Source organism: Lactuca serriola, chromosome 3 (genome assembly GCF_051521515.1).
Source record: "Lactuca serriola cultivar US96UC23 chromosome 3, Lser_US96UC23_V15, whole genome shotgun sequence".
Taxonomy (NCBI): domain Eukaryota; kingdom Viridiplantae; phylum Streptophyta; class Magnoliopsida; order Asterales; family Asteraceae; genus Lactuca; species Lactuca serriola.
In genome coordinates, this window is record NC_136410.1 from 170,022,194 (window position 1) to 170,047,282 (window position 25,089).

The 25,089-nt window shown below is 38.1% G+C and overlaps 1 protein-coding gene across 1 annotated transcript; it reads right to left on the reverse strand.

Moving 5' to 3' along the window:
• Nucleotides 1-12,831: 12,831 nt before the first annotated feature.
• On the reverse strand, nt 12,832-22,383 carry LOC145093358 (thyroid adenoma-associated-like protein). Its single transcript, XM_079031468.1, has 4 exons — nt 18,932-22,383; nt 17,820-18,040; nt 15,971-16,495; nt 12,832-15,121 (listed from the first exon to the last, which is right to left on the reverse strand). The coding sequence occupies exons 1-4, from the start codon at nt 22,175-22,177 to the stop codon at nt 12,976-12,978; spliced, it is 6,138 nt and encodes a 2,045-aa protein (XP_078887594.1). The 5' UTR covers nt 22,178-22,383; the 3' UTR covers nt 12,832-12,975.
• Between the last annotated feature and the right edge of the window lie 2,706 nt (nt 22,384-25,089).

Genomic DNA, 25,089 nt, shown 5'->3' on the forward strand with positions numbered 1-25,089 from the left:
AAACGTCAACATATGAAATGTTGGTGAGTTCATAAGTAGTGGTTGAAATCGAATGTTTGTATTGTTTGAAAAACCGCCAGAAAATCCGATATTTTCTGAAAAGAAAAGCTTTTGAAAACGTTCGTGAAGATCCATAGGTATGCTTGTTTGTTTCTATACTTAAAAAAATTTCATTTAAGTTGTATGCATTTCAAATCTGTATGTATTGAAAACCCTAGGAAAACCCGATGTTCTCCTAGTTCCTTGAATTGTATGAAGTTACATTGGAACCATTATGTAGCGTATAGTGTCAGTCCCAGGCGACGTTGGAAGGTTCTCGAGCAGGATTATTTACTACAAACCCGCGTTACACAAACGCCTAGTTTATAGTTATACTAACGACTCCGAAGGCGTCGTCAGTACTAATCGCGTTATCCAATCGCCCTGACTAGGTGTCGTCCCACATCCGAAGAGTAAGAGGACACGAAGGCCTCGATGACTCTATTAATCGGTTGGGGATAATATGCGTGCGAGGGGTCCCCGACCCGCCTCGTAAAATATGCAGACTTTTCTAGCAATACCAAGGACCCTTGGGGACCAGTGGTATACAAGCCATTGAAAGTCCCTCTACGTTGTGCCGAGTCGGTGAAACTCAACACTTCGTAGAAAATATGCGTCTTCGGGCCTTAAGATCAGATCATTGGGCTAGCTAGGCCCAACAAGCAAGATTTTACACTTTTGGGGCCCGAAGATGGTGCGTAGACGTCTGTGCGCACTCGTATGTAAGCTAAGTTCCCAAACGTTATTTATATGAACCGTAGTGTTGTAGAGTTAGTAGTTGTAGATTTCTATTGGCTCGAGACCGAGCCAATTCGTTTAACAACGACTTTTGGTATTGTAATGTGTTGTATTTCGTCGATAGTCGCGATGCTATTATTTAATCAAATTGTGTATATTGAATTAGCCTTGAAATATTTCTGTTTTCAGACCCTCGTTATTTGTAAAATTTACCCTTTCAACCCTTTTATTAAATACTTCCCGGTTTGGTCCTTAAACTAATTTTCTTGACATTTTAACACCAAAAATTATTGAAATTAATATTTTTCAGCATATTTTTCATAGAAAACAGTTTAAGTCCCTGAAAATGCAGTTTTCTCGGTTTTAATCCCTTCTTTTCGCAACTTTGACAATTTTGGCCCAAATTGGAAAATTTTTGCAACTTTGGTCCTTTTTAAATTTAAAAAGCATTTTAAACCTTTGAAAAGGATTTGGAACACTTATAGTCCACTGTTTTACAGAAAATCACAGTTTTGGCCCTCCAAAACAGAAAAATTCGCATAATGGGCCTCATTGGGCCGAAATTTCCATTTTTAGCCCATTAAGCTTGAAATTCATGTTTTTAATCCTCAAATTGAGTATAATTCCAGAAATAGTTTTATGGAAACTGTTTTGGCACACTTCATCCATCAGAATCTGTGAAATGTCAATTTGGGCCCTTAATTTTGTATTTTTCACATTTTTGGCCCAAAATTTGTGTTTTTAGCTTAAAGAAAATTGTTACTAAACCATTTAGCTATCTTTCTTGAAACACTTTGTATTTAGAAATATATTTGAAGCTAAAATCATTTAACACAAGATATATCTCGGTTTTGAGGGGTTTTATGGCTAGATCCAACATTAAAACACATAAAAGCATACATATAAGCATGGAAATCATACAAGGCATACAAACACATATAGATCTACACTTTCACTTGTATTCCCCCCCCCCCCCCCCACAAAACTCATAAAAACAGAAAATAGGGGGTATGAAGCTCACCTTAGGGGGTAGTTTCGGTTCTTGAAGAAAGATTGGAAGAAATGAAGTGATTTTTGGCCTTTGCACTCCTTGATGAACTTTTCGAGATTATGGGGTTTCTAGAGTGCAAGATCATGATTTTTGCATGGATTAGGAAGAGATTTTTGATAAATAAGGAATACAAGTCATAGATCCAAGCAAAACCTTACCTTAGATGATGATTTTTGTGGAAGAACTTCCTTGAATGCTTCCTATTTTTCGAGATTTTGGAGAGGGAAGAAGGGAGTGTTCTTGAGTGAATCTAGAGAGAGTTGAGATATTTTTGGGGTGTGTATGTGGGTATGGCCGAGAGTGAGAGAGAGAAGGGAAGAAGAGGTGATATTTGAGGTGATGTGCATGGAGAAATGAGATTAATGCATGGATATCCTATGGGTAAAGATGAGGTGTCATACTTAAGTCAACTCTTCCTTATCTTCTTGGATTTGGGCCTTTGGGCCGAGATATTTGAAAGGGAAAAGAAAAATTTGGGCTTTTTCCCTTAAGCCCAAAATTAGAGTTAGTTAGAGTGTGTTTTATGCTTAAAAGAATGTAGTATGATTTTTATATTTTTATTGGACTAGTTTAGGTTATTCATGTATCAAGGCTCTTAATCCATTTCATTCTAGGCCCAACATGACCTAAAATGTTAAAATAAATAAGTGTGGGTCCAATTAGAGCCCAATTAGGGTTCTAAGCCCATGATAGTCTAATTGGAAGCTTATTGGTCCATTTGGATCCAATAAGGGAGTCCTAATCCAAAATGGACTTAACAAGGACTTCTAGGGTCTCCAATTGTTTGATGACTATTTGTAGTTCTAGCATGTTGTATTTGATTGAAGTTTTTGATTCCTATTAACTTGAATGTATAGATTACATGGCTCAAAATTTTCAGTTGTGACATATATCGTTGGACCCTCCGGTCCGGTCTGTATAGTTGGATCCTCCGGTCCGGTCTATATCGTTGGACCCTCTGGTCCGGTCTGTATCATAGGACCCTCCTGTCCGGTCTATATCGTTGGACCCTCCGGTCCGGTCTATAAACTCCGCATAGCATAAATCACAAAGACATGATGCATAGCATATCACATATAACATAATACTCAATGTAAGCACATAAGACCCTCCGATCACACATAACTACCACTCAAGGTAACGTATAGTGAGAAGACTCACATCGGGTAATTCTCGAAAAGTCTTGAACTCGAAATACCAATCTAGCCGCCGCCTAATCACATAAATAAATAACTCTAAATCAGCAGTGGCTCTCAAAGGCTAGACAAGTCTCGTACTATGCTTCCCAGAAGGGTAAAAGACCATTCTACCCCTCCCCTGGCCCAATAGTCCACTGGTTGACTAAACCCTAAAAGTCAACGAAAGTCAACGGTCCAACTTTGACCAGACTCGTCAAGTCAGGCAACGACTCGGCGAGTCCACACGCGTAATCAGATTCCTCACAAGGTCTCACTCGACTCACTGAGTCGCCCACCCAATTCGTCGGGTCTCCACTGATTACGAAACTCGGGTAAACTCGATCCGACTCGTCAAGTCCTCCTATGGACTCGGCGAGTCTCCTCCATGACCAAACTCATCTGACCTTCTGAGGTCAGATCTGCTTCACCAACTTGTAGATCTATCCTTCTAGCACCCACAAATCACGTAAAGGTCCAAACTTTACGTCCATGCATCATGATTAGAGCCATAAATGAAGAAATAGCCATCTAAATGGAAACCTAGGCTCAAACTCCCTATGTGACTGCATAAAGCTGAACATAAGGGACTCTCCGGACCTCCCATGGTCCAGATCTAAGGCTTATTCCACATTGGGACCTCAAACATTCCATAAACCTCTAAAGAGAATGGTTAAGAAACCCTAGATTCATGAAATCAACATCAAACAGGAGAAATGGTCTGATTTGTTACCTCAAAGTGAAGCTCCAGGGTTCATAACCTCAGTACATCAACCCCCTCTGGTCCCTCTTGCTAGAATCTCATCTTCTCTTTAGAAATGACACACAAAAATGCTCAAGATGGCTCTTCTTTACTCTCTAAGCTCTCAAGGATGATTTAGGGTTTCTCCAGGGTAAGGATAGCCGCAATTGAAGACCCTAAGGCTCTTTAAATAGGTCCCAAACCCGGACAATTAGGGTTTTCGTCCACAGCGCCGACTCGGCGAGTCCAATGCTCGACTCGTCGAGTCCATTCATTTAAACATGTCACCTGATCGCGCCCCTACTCGACGAGTTAATCCACCAACTTGTCGAGTCCCTTTGATTAAATCAAAATATATAAATAATATAACATACCCAAGAATCTGGATGTTACAATTCTCCCCCACTTGAATTATATTTCGTCCTCGAAATCGCTCCTTGACCCCACATAATTAGAATCCAATAACCCATAAGATACCACCGTAAGATCTCATACCACACCAATATCACTAAAGAGGACACCTCCCGTACGAATTATCCTCATGCCACCTTCTACCAGAATCATCAACTCTGACAACTCACTGTTCCTCTGATTCTTCCTAACGAAAACCATCGATCGGCTATCAATCATCCATACCACTCGCACCACGTGCTCCTCATCCCGCTCAAAGGAGCGAAAGGATCACGCTACACAAGGAACCTATCCCCTGCACTATCATTGAAATCTCGTCTGAACAAAGACTCTCAAAACCTTGCCTTCGAACTCAGGGAAATGTTTATGTTTAATCAGAATCATCTACTGACGTATAGCAATCTCAAGCCTCAACTTCCTGCCAGATCTCCCTTTCCAACCCTGAGCACCAGGTTACCCACCACTTTGACTATTGAACCTCCCAAGAAGATCCATGCATGACCCACCACTTCTTTCTCACAACAAGTGTTTCAACCCATGGTGACACACAAGTCACCAATTCTCGCTATCCCCAGTGAACACTAAAATCCACACTCGAATATCAGCTCACTCCTGACACTTGACATCTAAGGCTCAAGAATTTCGTGCAACTCACTGCATTATCCCATCCAAACACTGAACCTCTGGTCTCAATTCCAGATGACAACTAACTTTTCAGAAAAGTACTCATTCTATGAATCTGAAATCTCATATCGCCTTCCCGGCGCACTACTAAAATCAAACTCATCTCAAGAGTTTGATCAATCCCCGGGTTGGACCACTCGCCCCAAGAACCACTCATTTCGAGACTGATGACTCACAACCCACACTTAACTCACTCATCTACAACAACCACGATTCCATCCAATATAACCACTCCAGACAAATGAGATAACCACAATCTCGTCCCTGATTTAACCATCAGGCTCCCATATCTCATATATTTGGGCTACCCAAGCCAAACAACCTTTCCGCATTATGCTCTGATCATAGAATAGTTTATCCCGACATTCTCTTACTGACTAGAGAGTACTACCACCCTCGCAGTATCTCAACCGTTCCTTGATTAGTGCATGATACGGCTCCTCGTGGCATCACTACAACCTCTCTCTGATCCGTGGGTAGCATCACCCCAACCTCTCTGATCCGTGAATACTACGGCTCCCTGTAGCATCACTACAACTTATCTTCGATCCGTGAGTACTACAGCTCCCTGTAGCATCACCCCAACCTCTCTGATCCGTGAGTACTACGGCTCCCCGTAGCATCACTACAACCTATCTCCGATCTGTGAGTACTACAGCTCCCCGTAGCATCACCCCAACCTCTCTGATCCGTGAGTACTACGGCTCCCCGTAGCATCACCACAACCTCTCTCTAAGCCACTGAACTGCAGCTCCCCGCAGTCTTACCGCACCAGCCCTTACCTCTTCATAATCTCATTTTCACGTAGACGCCACACCGCGATCATGAACTCATGCCCTGCGGATCGGCCATGCGTAGGTGTACACACCTACTCAAGCTATGCACTGCTATTTCTGACAGCATCCGAACACACCTTTCCCTGCTGCAAACCACCTTCCCGAATAATCTCACCTGATGTCATTTGGCCATAGGGTTCTCACCGGAACTGTACTCACTCGATACCCACTATCTGCCTCCGACTCACAATTCCAAAATAATCCGAACTTAATGACAGCATATTCCGATACTTCATAACACCATCACAACATCCCACGATGCCTTATCTCAATCACTGATCTCACACTCACAACATCATACACGGATACTGCCTCCCTTCATTAGAATCTCGAAATCGATCTTCATCTTGAAACACTTGCAACCTCGAAGTATTCCCTTTCCAAATTGAACACAGGACATCGCCATTAACCCGTAACTTGACTACAAGGACCCAGAAATTCACCCATTGTCGATCGCTACTCATACCATCTTACTCATACCGTCTCCGAAATTAACTAACAGACCAATTGTTTCTTTTCCTGGTGAGGAGATCACATTCTGAACATATACATGTCAACCTCTGCTGCTGCTCTCTAAACTCAAGGACTTAACTGTCTCGTCTTGTTTTACACACTGAAATTCTGACCCGAACAACCTCTCTAACCAACGGCCACCTGCCATAGAATCACTCATTCCTTCCTACTCATGCACGACAGGCATCATCTTACTTGCACCTCGCCCTATCAACCAATTTAGCCCTGAACCCATGAATCTGCCACATAATTACTATAACCAGTCCTCTAACTGCCTCTGCATAATTCTCAAATCCCTTCAGCAATTTCCTGGTTCTCTCCCACTTAGGGTTCGAACCATCACCAATTGGCGCACTTTCAAACCATCCACAGACTGCTTCCATTAATAACTTCGCATCTATTCTCTGATTGAGCTACGTAACGCTTGATGATCTCCTTGATTAGAAACCTAGCAATACCAAATACCCGAATCACAGACGAAGCCCTCATAACTTCTCCTCATGACTTCCTTTAATCATTCAGGACCTCATACTGCCCCATAACTGGACATCCCAACTGCCCCGATTCACCCAAGACTCTCCGTTTCCACCATTGGCTCTATGGTACAAGAAATACTTCACCACGGACAAACCACTTAAACACCCTGAAAAGATCACTACCAGTACTACTCCACGGCCTCCAATTTCTAGAACCAGAAACTCGATAGCTCATTCCCTTTTCTCAAGAACGGAAACCACGTAACTCTCGCCATAGAAGGTGATGGCTCATCCATCAGCCAATGGCTTGACTCGAACCCCTCTTCTTCAACAACATCATCCCACCTATCCTTAAGCCATGCAGTTTCCACTGGCACCTCACAAATAAAACCTCTTAAAACGAATCCCATTTCTCTTTCAAGCATACTCCCTCGAACTCATTCAAATTGGCCCTCAAGCCGCATACTCTCTCATACCTGATCTCGGTATAATCAACATAATGGCATAACTGGTAGGACCAGTAACACTACTCATCGCAGCCATGGCACTCGAACCATGTTGCTATCTCTTTGCCTGCTATAAATCATGGTACTCGAACCATGACATCACTTCCCAACCTGCTTCCAAGCATGGTACTCAAACCATACAATCCCCTCTCATCTGCCGCTGATCATGGTACTCAAACCATACAATCCCCTCTCATCGCCACTGATCATGGTACTCAAACCATACGATCCCTCTCATCTGCTACTGATCATGGTACTCCAACCATACGATCCCTCTCATCTACTACTGATCATGGTACTCAAACCATACGATCCCTCTCATATGCTACTTAGAATCCCAGGAACTTTCCATGTATCAAGTATGGGTCCTTTGCTTCCAGTAGTACGGGTCCATACTACCTGCCACAACTACCCATACTTTCCACATAAATCATCCCAGACCTCCTAAGTAGCTGCTCAACCTCCTCACTTACAAATTCCGCCTTGCTGGCTGCTCTTCCTGCGAATACTCTCCATTATCCGCCTACTCATCTAACAAAGATCACTTCCCAGGCTCTTCCTAGGTTCCCACACCTTCCTGCCATCAGCTGCTGAAGAACTCCTAACGATGCCAGTCGTCTACCTCCTGAATATCGTCATATTCACTTAGTAGCCAACTCCCATCACCGAGAATTCCACAAAGCACGAAGCAAGCAGCATTCGGGCATCAAATAGTCCCTTATCAACACGTATCACCACTCTAGGTTACAACTCCGCTTGCTACACTCGTAATCAAAGACGTCACCGAGCTCAAGCAACTCCACCCCTCGCGGGTATCCGACTACCTTCTCAGAAAGCTCCTCAAATGCTCATCTAGGTATCTCTCCTAGATTACTCCTCTACTCAAATCCTTCTCTAAATAGGATTCCTGCTGGATACTCATAATCCGCACATACACAAAAGCAATTCACAGATAACAGTAACTCCTAGGCTAAGGCATCACAAATCAGGCCACTCTAGCGCTAAAATATGAAATACCTAGCCTACTCTCTAGCATATATAACATTTCACATATTACTCATAACACACAATGTAAGGGTATTTTTGGGAAATCACCACTCGGGCGCTGGCTGATTGTACACACTGCTCGTTGTCTCTTTCTCTTATAAATTCTCTTACTCATTTTTTTTGAAAACCCATTTCTTTTGAAAACCTTTTTCTCAATCCTCAGTTTGAGTCCGAACATACCCGAAGGTGAATCCGAATCTCTCAAACCAAGGCTCTGATACCAACTTGTAACACCGAAAAATTTTGAATTTATTTTATTCATTTTTATTTCATAAAAATGCACATTATTCTATATAAACACTTTTTATTTAAAAATCATCAACAAGGTTTTCAGAACATTATGAAATTCCAGGATCTATATTCATCACTCTTTTCTCTTGTGTGTGTACAATCGAGCCGCCGCCTTCCCGCGATTCTGAAGAACCTGAAACACATAACACATAACACGGTAAGCACGAAGCTTAGTAAATTCCCCCAAAATACCACATACAACACATACGCCACTCAAGGCTACAATATGACCCTCCGGTCAGTGTGTCTCAACGGAACCCTCCAGTTCCGTATCATTGGACCCTCCGGTCTGGTCTGTATCGTTGGACCCTCCGGTCCGGTCTATATCGTTGGACCCTCCGGTCCGGTCTATAAACTCCACATAGCATAAATCACAAAGACATGATGCATAGCATATCACATATAACATAATACTTAATGTAAGCACATAAGACCCGCCGGTCACACATAACTACGACTCAAGGTAACGTATATTGAGAAGACTCACCTCGGGTAATTCTCGAAAAGTCTCGAACTTGAAATACCGATCTAGCCGCCGCCTAATCACATAAATAAATAACTCTAAATCAGCAGTGGCTCTCAAAGGCTAGACAAGTCTCGTACTATGCTTCCCAGAAGGGTAAAAAACCATTCTACCCCTCCCCTAGCCCAATAGTCCACTGGTTGACTAAACCCTAAAAGTCAACGGAAGTCAACGGTCCAACTTTGACCAGACTCGTCGAGTCAGGCAACGACTCGGCAAGTCCACATGCGTAATCAGATTCCTCACAAGGTCTCACTCGACTCACTGAGTCGCCCACCCAACTCGTCGGGTCTCCACTGATCACGAAACTCGGGTAAACTCGATCCGACTCGGCGAGTCTCCTCCATGACCAAACTCATTTGACCTTCTGAGGTCATATCTACTTCACCAACTTGTAGATCTATCCTTCTAGCACCCACAAATCACGTAAAGGTCCAAACTTTATGTCCATGCATCATGATTAGAGCCATAAATGAAGAAATAGCCATCTAAATGGAAACCTAGGCTCAAACTCTCTATGTGACTGCATAAAGCTGAACATAAGGGACTCTCTGGACCTCCCATGGTCCAGATCTAAGGCTTATTCCACATTGGGACCTCAAACATTCCATAAACCTCTAAAGAGAATGGTTAAGAAACCCTAGATTCATGAAATCAACATCAAACAGGAGAAATGGTCCGATTTGTTACCTCAAAGTGAAGCTCCAGGCTTCATAACCTCAGTACATCAACCCCCTCTGGTCCCTCTTGCTAAAATCTCATCTTCTCTTTAGAAATGACACACCAAAATGCTCAAGATGGCTCTTCTTTACTCTCTAAGCTCTCAAGGATGATTTAGGGTTTCTCCAGGGTAAGGATAGCCGCAATTGAAGACCCTAAGGCTCTTTAAATAGGTCCCAAACCCGGACAATTAGGGTTTTCGTCCACAGCGCCGACTCGGCGAATCCAATGCTCGACTCGTCGAGTCCATTCATTTAAACACGTCGCCTGATCGCGCCCCTACTCGACGAGTTAATCCACCAACTCGCCGAGTCCCTTCGATTGAATCAAAATATATAAATAATATAACATACCCTAGAATCTGGATGTTACAGGACTGGACAAAATGGTCGGGCCTTTAAATGAGACCATGTAAAGGTTGGGCCCAATTTGGAAAATTGGGTCATATGTTGGGCTTTGATCCATAGTTTGACTTTTAGGCCTTTGGATTGGGCCTTGGTTTGAATAAAGCTAAGTTAGGGTAAAGTAGTCTTTTACCCTAAGTATGGAGTTGTGGTTATGCATTAGGAACCACCTATTAATTGGGTATTGTTTGATGTTGACAGTTCGGAAACCTGTCAACCAGCATTGGGGTTTTATATGTGGGGCTTCAGTAGTGTCAGGTGAGTCTCCTCACCATACCAATGGGTCTAAGGCACCAATGTCGGCCCATTTTATGATATGTGATACATTAGTTGAAGTTGTATTATGTGGCATGTTAGCTGGTTATGTGATAGGGAGTATGCTAGTGATTATGCGGTATGCTAATTGATTTTGTGGTACGTGATATGCTAGTTGTCTTTGTGATACTTGCATGGAAGACCTCGGGGGGTTCCCGGGGTACTTAGGTGTAAGACCTTGGAGGGTTTCCTTGTCATCCTAGGTCAAGACCTCGGGGGGTTCCCAAGGCACTTAGGTGTAAGACCTTGGAGGGTTTCCTTGGCATCCTAGGTCAAAGACCTCGAGGGGTTCTCGAGGCATTAGGCTAAGACCATGTCGGGGTTCCCATGGCACCCGGTGTAAGACCCTAAAGGGTTTCCAGGTCTTCCCTATATGTTTATATGCATGGCTGGTGTAGTTGATATGATTTACGTGAGTATGTGAATAAGACATTGGAGGGTTTTCATGGCATCTTTATATGTATATATACATGCTTATGCAATTGTTACGGTTTATGTAGCTGTTATAGCTGATATGGACTATATGGTTATGTGGATTGTGTGGGGTATGTTCTGGGGAACTCATTAAGCTTCGTGCTTACAGTTTTGTTTATTGTTTCAGATATCATCGGTTTGGAAAAGAAGGGACCGGTATGATCGCAATGCACACACCCATGTTTTCCGCATTCAATGATTTTGGGATGGACTCTGATAAATATTTTACTTAATGATGATTTGGAATAAATTGTATCAACGTTTTAGCTATATTAAAAATGAAATTTTTACCCTTGATTTTTGGGTCGTTACAAATCTCGTTCTTGAACTGTTGAAGAGTGAAAGAAAGGTTGTTTGATTCGGTGATTCCTGAACAGCTGAAATAGCTTATGCCTTATGTTCTTCTTCGTTATCCATTCTTGGCTTCTCTAAAGACTCTGATGATTCAAGGTATCTTCTCGTATCTATCAGGGTTAATTGCAAATTTTTCTATTATTCGTTTCTGTTTTTACTTTATGCCTTCTATTCTCGATTTTTATCTCTTTGATTTTTGATTTTTGATTTTTGATTTTTGAGTTAGTGTTTCCACTCTTTTTTTTTGCGTTGTTGGTATCCTTAGGAATATCATAGAACGTTACAGGTTTCTAGCATCATTACAAGGTATAACAACTTACATGATACCTAAAAATGTTTTCACTTGATACCATAATTTGTTTACATCTTGTGTTTTTATGAATTTGTGTTTACTGAATCGGCTGTAACTAATATAATCCTGCAAGTTTGAGTTCTCATTTTAACTAAAAACCGCAAGTTTAAACTAATAAATAAATAAAAGACAATCTTCACTTTTATATTTTTTTCTATTACAGAATATAGAATCAAGGTTGGACCGAATTCGATTTTCCAATTTTGAGCTTTCCATTATATATCATCTATTCTCAAGGCAACGGGTATTTCTATTAATCCATAATCCATTACTTCAAGTTTATAGTTTGTTCATTTGTAGGTGTGTCGGTGACTATTCATTGTTTTAATTAATCAAATAACTAATAATCATGTCTAAGAGAAAATATGAGTCAGCAGCATGGATTGACTTACAGACTAGATTAAGTATAGTAAAGGCTAAAGGACCCCAAAATTTTGGTTCGCTTAGAGCCCCTAAATTGTTTGAGTTGCCCCTGTTAACGGTGGTAAGCTAACAAAAAGATATCAAAGTGATATAATATTTCAGTTCTCCTTCTCCCTTATCCCTTTACAGCTTTACCATTACCGAAATTTATCTGTGTTTTTCCACGATTGCTCCTTTGGATTGATTGCTTAAGTTTGAACCTGCTTGGTTGCTTCCCTGCATCTGGTTTTATTGGTTTTGTTATTATTAATTTCTGATTTTGTGTTTTGTTTTGTGATTATTTAATGTTTTTGTTATTACTAATTTCTGTTTTGCTTTTCATTTTTCAGATTTAGAACAGTGGTGACTTTGTATAAAAAGTCAAGAGAAATAATATCTATTACCAAAGTTATATTCTTAAAAGGTGTCATTTTGTGTGTGCTATTGGTTTATTTTGGGGTCTCATTTCGTATTATGTAAAATGTGAATCATGGTTGATAAGTTGGGTTATTTGGGTAGCAAACTCTCATTATATATGGGCTGCTACAACATATATTTCCATATTTCATTAAGGATGGGATCCATACACATCTCTATTTCAAGTCATGATTTGTCCAAAGTTCCTAAACAAGTCTCATCTTCCAAAATGTTTTTTGACTTTATTGTTAATTAGTGTTTTAGCTCATTGGTGATTATAGGTGTACTTTTCTCTCTATATCTTTGGGTGTATAGTATGTGCTTTGGTAATATATTATTCAACCAAACTTTGATAAAAACATGAGAATAAAATCTTTGTCGGATATTTTTCTTTCTTAAAACGTTCCACTTTTACAACCATTTTTCTCTCGTTACTTTATAATTGCAAAACCGGATCAAATTATGCAATGCATAGAAACAAATCACATAAATTATATAAATTTTCTTACCTAAGAAGAAAATAAGGATCGAAACGATCCCACCCAGCTTCATCCCCGGTCAACTCACCGGTCAAACAACCAGCAGATTCACCCGATGATTCCTCATATAATCTAACAACCGATAAAAACAAGTTATGAATGAGAGGGTTACCAAGGAACGGTTTAACTGCATCTCCAAGATCAACCATTTCTGACAAACTGAAACCGGAACCGGAATCGGAATTGGAATTGGAATCGGAATCGGAACCAATGCTGTTTGACTTTGACTTGAAAATACACCGTGACAAAGCGTAAACACCAAGAAGATTTGAATAAACCGGCAAAAACACATCTTTATGGTTACCCAAACCGCCAATCCACTTCACCGCCTGCTTCCCGCCAAGGTCGCCGGAAACCACCATAAACCGCTGCAAGAATCTCCTCCGCCACCCGTACAACAAATCCAAACCTCCAGACACCGGAAGCTTCTCCAAATGCAAACAACAAATCTGACAAATAAGCAACTTCTCTTCATGATGATTATCAATCTCCTTATCAAAAACACGTCTCACAAGATCCCCACGTGACACAACATTGTCTGAACCACTTAACACCCAATCACAAAGGTAGTCAAAGTAGTCAACCCATTGACCAAAAACCGAAGTCAAATACTCAAAACTTGAGATTATCACTTTATCAACTTGGCTCGGGATTCCGTATGTTTCCTTTGTGAAACACTTTTGAACATCGGTTGCCAGTTTGCTTCTAAGAGAAACATCCTCGTCTTCTAGAAGCTTTATACACACAGACCACAGATCAAGTGTTCTAGAAGCATACATGTTAATAATGGAAGTGTCTAGATCCCGATCAAAGTCAACTTGTTGACCGATGAAGTCAACCGTTTGAAGTAACCCAGATGCAATTATCGATTCAGAAACCGCTTTCCGGATGTTAACAGGCTCTGACGCATTTGAATGTAGTTTGACCAGGTCAACATAGTAGCTGATGCTATCATACACTTCATGGTTGTTCTTCATGAACATGATAGCAAACTGCTTTACACAAACTGCCATACAACATAGAATCGTTTCGCGGGTCTTCATGTGTCGGGTGAGTTTGTATAATGAAACTAGTATCTCCCAGAAGCGGAGTACGGAATCGGAATCGGTGATTCCCGGGAATCTTGATTCCGGAGATGATTTGTGGAAAGCGAAGAGTATCTTTAAAATGTAGTAAACGCATTTGTGATTCCTTTCTAAAGACAAAAGATTCACCATTTCCGTATGGAGATGGAGATTCATCCACTCAATCAAGACTCCGGATCCGGAATTGGATTCCGAGGTTTTAAGAAATAGAAGAAGCCATTTGAACGTTGCGATTCGAACTTCATAAGATGGATCGGAAAAACACCGGATTAATCGATCTTGAATCTGTGATTCTTGTCGGATCGAATTAAAATACGAAGTGGCAGCTTGTTTTCGGCATTCGGATATTGTTGGATCGAAATAAGGTAATCCAAAAGAAGCTTCCATATCCAAGCTTCTAGAAGATAAATCCGAAAGAAGATCGCGAATTTTGCCAAAGCTTTTGCTTCCATCGCACGTTTTCGCAATACTTAGCATGACATCAAGAACCCGTAAGAAACTCGTAACAATCGTCGGGCAGCTCGGGCGGGTTTCCGGGCAGGCGATGGAAGAACGTGTGACGAGGGTTTCAACTAACTCATCTAAAATCTGATCTTTTCTCTCGGAATCTATTAAGTTTCTGCAATTGATATCGAGAAGAGAGATTAGTTGTAGGAGTAAGCCGTGAGTTGTGTTCGAAGAAATGGGATTTGTTTTTGTTGTGGAAGGTGGTAGGTCGTTGACTGTGTTGACTAAAATGAGGGGGAGTTTTTCGTTTGAGATTAAACCGGTTAAAGCGCGTGAAGCAAGGACACGGACTCGAAGGTTGCTTTGAGTGGAGCATTTTCTGATGAAAGGGGTGAATAAAAAGGGGTCCAATTCGTCTCCTGATTCACTTGCAATTGTTGAAGGCTTGAGCCGGGATAAGAGAATTAGCATGGGACATAGGCTTGGGTGCACGGCTTGAGCCAGGTCACGTGAGCCGGTGGTTAGCAGCTCAGTGGCGATTTTTAGTTCGCTGTATAAGAATGGATGCAATGACGGGTACCTTCACACACACAAAAAAAAAAAAAAAAACATAAATAATTTTTTTAGTGAATTACGAAAATGGTCTGACAATTTTTTACTGGGTTTATTTAGTCATTAATTGATTCTGGTCCACGTGTCGTTTATTTTAACCACCCTTTTGTTAAATTTGTAAAATCACCGTTTTGTCCTTAAAAATCCTATACATATATATATTTCGAGGTTTTCCATTTTTTTTACCTAAAATTTATCAGAATTGATGATTTTGATTAATCCAACCTAAATGACATCATATTCAAAATAATCAATTTTGATAAATCTTCATTATCGAAACACCAGAAACTTTTCGAATATAAATATGAGTTAATCTAAAAAAAAATTAAAAAAATAAATAAAATAAAATAAAAACAAAACCTTACATTATGTGTTTTTCCAAATTAAAGCTCAAATTTATTTTTGCCTGAAAAAAAGTTGTATTTTTTCATTTTTTCCAAAAAGAAAAACCGTCAACTTTGTATTTTTTTCCGAAAAAAACCTTCAACCTTCTAAATGCTTCCAAATAAACCCTCAACTTTTTTAGTTTTTCTCGAAAAAAAAACTTACACTTCACAACTTTTTTGGCAAAAAATAACTAAAAGGGCCAAATCAGAAAAAAAAATACAAGGTTTTTTTAAGCAAAAAATAAATTCTAGGTTTAATCCAGAAAAAATACAAAAAATAAGGTTTTTTTTAGATTAATTTAGGGTGTACATAACTAAAATATAACAAACATAATTAAAATCATAAAATACTCGGTGGAAGAATAAAAATAACAATAAGAATGGCATTTCATGGGTGTAACAAAGGGTAAAATGGTAAAATACTAAAGTACCTGTGGAAAAATTCAAGGCCAGTCAACGCGCGTCTAGCAGATTCACGTTTTTGCACATTAAGGAATCCAATCATTCGACGAACTAAAGCTGTATACGCAAGACACGCACTGTTTCTAACTTCCCAATAATTCGAAGAAAACGATCGTATACAAATAATCATAGCCTCAGCGGAAAACCCAGAAGTATCAGTCGCAAGATTCGTATCGTTAAACGCTGCTTTAAGAACATTGAACGCATGTACTGTTGGAATCACGCCTTCGTCTCGGATCTTTGGGTCGGATTTGGATCCGGATCCAGATCCAGATCCGTTTTGATTGGTTATGGATTTGTTGGATAGATCGATTAGCCAACGTAAAGCGCGTGGGAGGAGTCGTTTTGGTGTGCCTTCGGGTTCTGAGAGGAAAAAGGCGATGAATGCAGCGGGAATTCCCGCGCTTCTTCTTAGTAAGTCGTCTACTGTTTGTTCTTTGGCTATTGTTCTTTCCATTAGTTGTTCCATCCATGATTCTGGTAATTTGCTAAGTCTGGAATGTGAAGATGGAATTAATTAGAACGATGGAATTAGGGAAGGAATGGAATGATGTGTAAAGGAATATGATTCTTTCTATGATGGAATGAAGGAGGTGGGGGAATGGATCGGTGAATTTCATTATCATGTTTGGTTTGTTAAAGGAATGGAATGAGTCAATTCATGTTTGTTATGTACAATAGAAAAGTGAATAAATGAATACAGAAAAAAAATGTATATATGATTTATAAAGGATTAATCTTGTAAAAGACATTACAATCTGAATTTTTTCCGGATTAAACCACAACTTTATTTTTCTTTCTGAAAAAGACCTTGGATTTTTTTATTTCTTTTAATCAGGCCCTTTTACTTTTTTTTTTCGGGTTTTATGCAGAAAAGTCTGGTTATTTTGGAAAAAATTTTGATAAAGTGGTAAATGTATTTTTTTGAACAAAGTCTCATTATTTTGGGAGAATCACATAATCTTTCATTTCCTGTTAAAATTTAAAAAAAAAAAATTAAAAATTAAAAATTAAAAATTAAAAAAAAAAAGAAAAAAAAAAGAAAAAAAAAAAAGAAAAGACTATTTCATTAGTTTTGGCAAAATGTTAAATAATCAGGACTTATATGTTCAAAAAAAATTAGAACTTTATTAAAAAAAATCCCAAATAATGGGACTTTTCTGCATAAAACCTTTTTTTTTCAAAAGCTCTTGTAAAATGTGAGTTTTATTCGGAAAAACTAAAAAAGTTAGGGTTTTTTTGGGGAAAAAAAAAGACAAAATTGAGGGTTTTATTTGGAAAAAATACAGTCTTTTTCAGGAAAAATAAATAAATAAAGTTGAGGTTTAATCGGGAAAAAACACAAAATATAAGGTCTTTCATAAGATTAACCTTTTTATAAAAACAAAACTTTATTCGAATAAGGATATATCGCTAAATAAAATGCATATAAGCGTATTTCATGTTGCTTGAAATGTATATACTATATTTATTTCAAGTTGTCAAAAAAAATTAATCATCACTTCGAAAAATTTGTTTACAGAAAAAGTTGAATAAAATTAACTACCATAAAATTATAATGAATAAATATTTTTGGTTATGTATAGCAAAAAATAACAAAAAGTCATTTAACTGAAGTTATGAAATATCGTTGTTATTTAAGTTTTATTTAAATAAAAAAGTAATTTATACTAGTAATAACATATAATTCCATTCCATCAAGGAATGAAAAGAAAACAACAATACTCCTCCATGGAAAGGAATCACATTCCATTAAGAATCCTCCATTCCATTCCATTCTATCCAAAACAAACAGATACAATAATTCCAAAAACATACCTTGGATTATCTGAGCAAAGTAATCGATTGCATAAAGCAGTAAAACCTGCCCTTGTTTTATCAATCGCACCATTATGCTTCATTTTCATTAGAACTTCCAAAAAGTGATTCCCAATAGTCTCTAACTGATTGAAATCCAACACAACATCATCCGAATCCTTTGATATATCTGATGTAGGCAAAGGAATTTTCCTTATAATAGTTCCCAAAAGAAGACTCACCTGAGAATCACATAACAAACAACTTCATTAAAACTGATTACATGATATTAAATACAGAAAATAGTATAAAAGTCACTATGTTCGCACCAAAATTTATAATTTGACACCTTTTTTTTTCTCAAATTTGACATTGTGTTTTTTCCAATTTTTTACAATTCTGACCATTTTACGGCCTGCTGACATGGCATGATGATGTGGGACGTGTTAAATTTGAATTTTTTTTCCATAAAAGACACTAAGTTTTCACTTGTTTCGACTTTCACACTAAGTTTTAATTTTTCTTTTTCAATCTTGACACTATTTTTTTGTTCCAAATCGAACATCATTTTCTTCCAATTTTCTTTAATGTAAAAAAACCTTGTAATTATACAAAAATGTGGTTTTTAAATGAAATATATATATATATATATATATATATATATATATATATATATATATTTACACGCTTTAAAATGTAATAAAAAATATTTATACGGCTTCAAATGGAAAATGGTCAACATTGAACAAAATTTTAAAAAAAAAAAAACGAGGTTCAATGTAGAGAACAAAAAAATAGAGTGTCAAAATTGAAACAAGAATTAAAACTGTGTTAAAATTGAAAAAAGTGAAAACTGAATGTCTTTTGTGGAAAAAAAAAATCAATTTTAACTCGTCAGCACGTCATCAAAACCACATATCATCATGCCACGTCGGCAGACAACCGAGTTGACCCGGTAAAATGGTCAGAATTGTAACAAAATGGAAAACACAATGTCAAATTTGAGACCAAAAAAACACACACACACAGTGGCAAATTAGAACTTTGGTGTGAAATTAGTGACTTTTGTGCTATTTTCCCTATTAAATAACAAGTTTTAGATAATGAATACTTGAGTATTGAGTATTGAGTACCTCTTTCATTGCAAGCCAACAACCAACCATAACAACTTGATCAGAAGGTCCAACATCCTGCACCAATTTTGACCCATTCGTTTCTTTTTCAGCATCCACGTCAGCATTACCTTCCCCCCACATGTAAGAATCATCATCAACATCCACAAGGTCATCCTCATCCATGTCATCAGGTATATGCCACGCATCAGCCGAAACCACAGAAAGAGCCATTGAAGTAATTCTCATAATCAACTCAAGAAGCTTCTCAAACGCACACTTCATTCCAGAAACATTATCACAACTCCAATCAAGCTCCTCAAAACCATAACGAAGTGTTAGCAAAATCCCATGAACAAAACTGTTCTTACACGCATCAGATAGATCATGTTCTCCCATTTCAACAGCAGATTGCAACCAATCAATAAGACATGTCACATATTCCACAACAGGAGAATTGGAACAAGTTTTTGAATCATTATCATCAGAAGAAGAAGAAGAAGATGAGAAAACAACATTAGAAGATGTGTTCACAATCCATCCGAGGTCCAAAACGTATTTTCTAAAGATAAGTCTCATTGTTAATGATCCAGCATCACTTTCTCTAACACGAGGACTATAAACTAACTTCTTAGCCCAGATAATTACATCTTTGACTTTTTCTGTGGTCAAAATTCCAGGAAGTGGAGTTGGAAAATTGAGAAGAATGCGAAAGGAATTCTCTCTTAATCGATCCCAGCTGTCAACAATTGATCCCACTAGCAGTAAAGTTGATTCGGGTGATGTGAATTTCGCATCATATGGAGTTATGGTTTCAGAAGGGTATTTTTGTAAAATCGGCCAAGTGTTGTTCATTATGAGGATAAGTTCCATTGCCATTATTTTCCTCTCGTATGGAGCTGAAGGGTAGCATGAGAAAAACAAGAAGGTGCTCAACCACTTCATGAAATGGAAAAGTTCTTCTGCTTTTTGGAAATTGGAATCTTTTTCTTCTTTATAAAGAATGTTCCCATTGTTAGGTTTCCATGTTCCTTGTTTGATTTGTCTCTCTAATGCAGTTTTAACACGTGAAAAGAATTTTCTAAACAAACTTGTTAACTTCATTTGAAAAGATGTTGAGGAGCATCTCATGTTTAATGGCATTGCTTCTTTCATCATGCTTAGCTCTAAAGAAGATGGAAGACTTGCTGTTTTAGGGTTTAAAAACAGGGATTCCACTGCATCTGTTCGAAGAGACTCATCAACATGAGTTAAAGCCAAGGTTAGCCAGTTCACAAGGACTTTGACCTTTATACCCTTTACACAGACAAGGGCATATTCGTAATCTGTATTTGTTTCAGAACTCTCGAATCTATCGATATCTCCTTCTATCAAAGCAAGAGAACGTGAAACTTTGAGAAGTGAAACAAGAACAGCTACCTTTTGTTCAACTGTGAGATTCAGATTCATGTTTGAATCTGTAAAAGAGAGTAAAGTGTCTTCTTCTCCAATAGATATAAAAGAAAGCATTGAAAATATACTATCAACATCCACTTCAAGAATCACTGGAAACGCGTATGTGTTTAAATTTGACCTTAGCTTTGAGTTTCCAGAAGCAAGCCCGTGTAAAAACGGAGGCAAAAGGGCGTTTCGGTAATTTCTAGACCCGATTTCCACTCCATCACTACTCCAAAACTCATCACGCAAAGATTCAAGAAAACATTTCAAGAAAGTGGTGGAAGCACAACATACATCATCATCAACATATGCCCATGCAGTTTCAAACATCATATCAGGATTCATTTCTAAAATCGTTTTTGCTCCAAGTCTTTTTGTAAGAGAAGCTAATGGGACATATCTACCCTTACAACGTCCACCCATTCGAAGAAGATTGGAAGCAATTTTTCTTAAGAACAATTGGATTTTATCTTTTCCATTTGTTGAAGGGAGACTGGATTGTATGTCTAGATAGATATCAAAAATCAAATGAACTTGTTTCACAGTTTGGCTTAATGGATCTTCAAGATTGTTCCATATAATTCTTAATACACGGGCACCTATGTCATCTGAAATGGGATTATGATTCTTTGCATCATCAATGTAAGTGGTTTGTATCAGAGTTTTTATCTGTTGCAGACAAATCTGCATCACTGTTAATGCATGAAAATTGAAGTGGCTATCGGTTGGATTCTCACAATATTTGCACAACTCAGGTAAGATGCCATTGTAAAGTATCGTTTCACAATCTTTAGAACCACATTCAAAAGGAGTATCGAGTAATGTTCTAGGGATTGAAGTTAGGATTCCTCTAATCAAACAGAGCCTACTGAGAAGAGAGAAACTCTGAATTTCTGAAAACAGATTCCCTTTGTATGGAATCTTCATGACAACAGTTTGAAATGAGTTGCTGGGAGTTAAAGAATGATGAAAGATACCTTCCATAAGTGACAATCCAAGTTCTTCAGGACAGAGACACACTTGTAGGGCTGCACAAAAGCTCACCCCTGCAGCCACGAAGCAATCCCTTGAAAACGCTTCAGATTTCAAAATACTTAAAATGGTGGTGAGGATCGTCTCCATGATATTGGAATCATGTAATCCAATCAAACTGGTGAATTTTGAAGGACATCGCTGAAGCAAGTAATAGATACAAGATAAAGCCTCTTGGCATTGTTCCATAACGATTGGTGATGGCCTACACCAATCATTAGTCTCTAAAACGACACTTTTCAAACTGGAAACCACATCTAAACTCATCAGAATCGCACATTCTTCAACAACTTCCACTAGATACCCAAGTTTTGGGGAGCTCATCATCGACAGACCTACACGTGAAACACAAAATCTCTTCCTTTTTTCATTTCCATTCCCATTCAAATCTGCATACTCTTCGCATAGAGATCGGAAGCAATCACCGATTACAGACTGGAAATCTCTAGTTTTCGCAAGAACAGAAACCAGAGTTCTGTGTAATGGTACAGAGTTTTCGAGGAACAGGATCTCGAGGTAGAATCTGGACGCTTGAGAAACAACGATTTCATTGCTGATTTTAAGTAGCTCTGTGAAAGCGGAGGCGAGTTTTTTAGCGTGACTGAGTTGTGCGTAGGTTGAGTTGAGAGAAACGAGTTCATTGAGTTGTGAGTAGAACAAACGAGTGGATACATCATGGTCTTGAGATACAGACAAGTTAATGAAGTCGTTGAGACTTTGCTTGTAGTATTGAGGAAAGACGATTGCGCTGTAAGTGTAGCGATGACGATGCTGTAAAGCTCGCCATTTCGCAGACATGGTAGAGTCACTTGAAATAAGTATAGGAGGTTTAGGGTTTAAGGTGATACTGATGGAAACGTCAACAATGGCAACCTGCAAGTGCGAAAGTTCCGGCAGGCTTAGCGCAGCCTTCTTTCTCTCTCCCTGCGGCGGCGAGAGGGAAGGAGAGGCGAGCTTGATTTTGCAAAGAAGGATACGGCGGGTTTTCAGAGATTTTAGGGTAATTTTTGCTTTATTTGAGGCACCAACTTAAATTTATGGAAATGTTCGTAAAAGAACCAACATTTCAAAATTTTAAGTTGGGATAATGACTTGAAAGGGTAATTAACTATATGTTTTGTACGTATTTAGTCACTTAACTATTTTTTGTGCCCTGTTAACCCTTAAACTTGTATTTTTGTCTTAATCACACCATTATTACCGGCAATAGCAGGTAAAACCTATTTTGGAGCACCTCCGGCGACATTTCCGGCGTATTTTACCTCCGACGACATCTTCAGTTATCTTCCCCGACCATTTTTTCCAGTCAAATGTGAGTTTTTCCTTACCAATATTATTGATTTACCTACAAAAAAATAAGTTTAGAACCCACAGAAATCCAACAAAAAACGTAATTTTGTCTCACCATATATGTGTTCATGTGAAAAGCTCAGAGAACTGAAGGCCCGTAATTTTGTCTCACCATACGTGTTTTCATGAAACTCTTCGCATCTGTTCTTCATTTTTCAGTGTGTTCTTCATCTAAAAACCCTAGAACTTGAAATGTTATGTTCAAGAAACCCAAAAAATCGATATGATTTTGTTCAAGTAACCCATAATTGAAACGATTTTGTTGAAGAAATGATTTTGCAGGTTTCGAATTGGGGTTTTTCCAAAAGGAACAAACTCATCGGTTTTTGAAGATCATAAATCAAGTTTTGAAGAACAAATCCATGGCAGATCTTAAATCCATTTTCCAGAAGGAACAAACTCGTTGTTTTTTTGAAGAAACCCAGATCTGAAATCCGTTTTCGAGAAGGAAGTTTTGAAGAACTCAAGTTCATTCATCAGAAACCCAAAAATCCCAAAGGTCAATTTCTTGTATGAACTCCTTTTCAGATTCGAGTTCATGTGTGTGTGTGCGCTTCAGATTTGAGTTATGGGTTTATAAATCGAAATGAAACCCATAAGGATATTTTTTGAGCATGAACTAGATCGACATACAAGTATGATTTTGTTTTTTTTTTTGCTAGATCTGCCATGGATGATTTGATTGAGTATGTTTTTCGAATTCGGGGTTTTATTCTTCAAAAAACCGAAGTTTTGCTCAATAAATCATTTCAGGTTTGCTTAAGAACATCATAACCAGAGGTTGAAGACGATGAACAGTGATCTGATAAGTATTTATATGTGTGTTCATCACAGATCAGAGAGAGATCTGATGTATGTTTTGGAGCTCATGAGTTCATGCAAAAAGAGAAGGGGAGAATAGATCAGAGTTCTTGACCATTTTGGGTATTCACAGAGATGTTGTCGGAAATAACGTCGGGAAATCGAGTTTGATCGGAGAAGATGACCGGAAAACTTATGTTTGGCCGGAAACAACGCCGGAAACCGGCAAAACCTGCTATTACCGATCATACTGGTATAATGTATACGTTTCAATAAGTTCAAGGGTTAATAAAGCACGAAAAATAATTTAGTGACCAAATGTGACAAAAAACTAAAGTAGGTTACCCTCTCAAGTCATTATCCCTTTTAAGTTATAAGATTGGAATAGTGACACTCTATTTTATTGAATTTTTGGGTTTTGGTTATTTTTTGGTTTTATGTGACATAAAGAATTTATAGGTTTTGGTTCGAGAGAGAAGTTATTTTTTGGTTTTTTTAGGCATAAAGTGGATGTCAATTTGTTTTTTTGTTACTCATATTTAATATAATCGGTTTCATAAGCCACTTAAGTACTTGAAGCTTATGTGATTTCCTTGACATCCCAATAAAATGTAACTTGAAGAAAGTCATCCCAATAAAATTAAATCACGTATTATTCATTTGATCGAAAAAGCGTCATTTAAAATCACTTTCGAGACTCCAATGAAAATTAATTGATCAAAGCTTTACTTCATACTTGAATCCTCTTCAAGATTGATTCCAACGAAAATTCACTAAAAATTGAAACTCGCATCTAGGCCATCATCGAAAAGATCAACTCGACCCACAACCAATTTCAATCCTTTTTCATCTCACTGAAAACCATCGAAACTTTAAATCCCTCGTTTAAATTTGAAACAACAATTTCGATTCACTTCACCCATCGAATCGATTGGGCATATTTTTTAGAGCAAATGGGGTCCCAGGCCACTGCTCCAATTTTGTCTACAAGTGTAATATATATATATATATATATATATATATATATATATATATATATATATATATATATATATATATATATATATATATATATATATATATATCTGTTGCCCAAAAAAAAGTTATAAGTGCAACTCCAACTTTTAAGACTAGATAAGCCCACCACCAAGCTAGAAATAAAATATTATACCACAACCCACTTAAACCCAATACCCAATTCCTTAGTTATGGGTGTAGCCATAAGCACAATCGTACAAAGAAAAAAAAAAAAAAAAAAAAAAAAAAAAAAAAAAAAAAAAGCTCGTCTCTACCTCTCTGTGAAGCTGCAACGGAAACATCAACAGGAAGAGAAAAAAAATTCCAATTTTTATTCCCAAGCTCCATTGCACCAAGCTATTTCAATTTCGCTCCAACTCTCCAAACTATTTCAATTTTGTTCTCTTCAATCCTACAATGAAACAAGTAAGTATTTATATTTTTAGGTTTATAAAATTATTCAAATTAGTTGCTTTTTTTTATGAAATTTCTTATTGTTTAGGTGAAATTAATAGTTGTTTATCTTGAAATTAGTTGTTAAA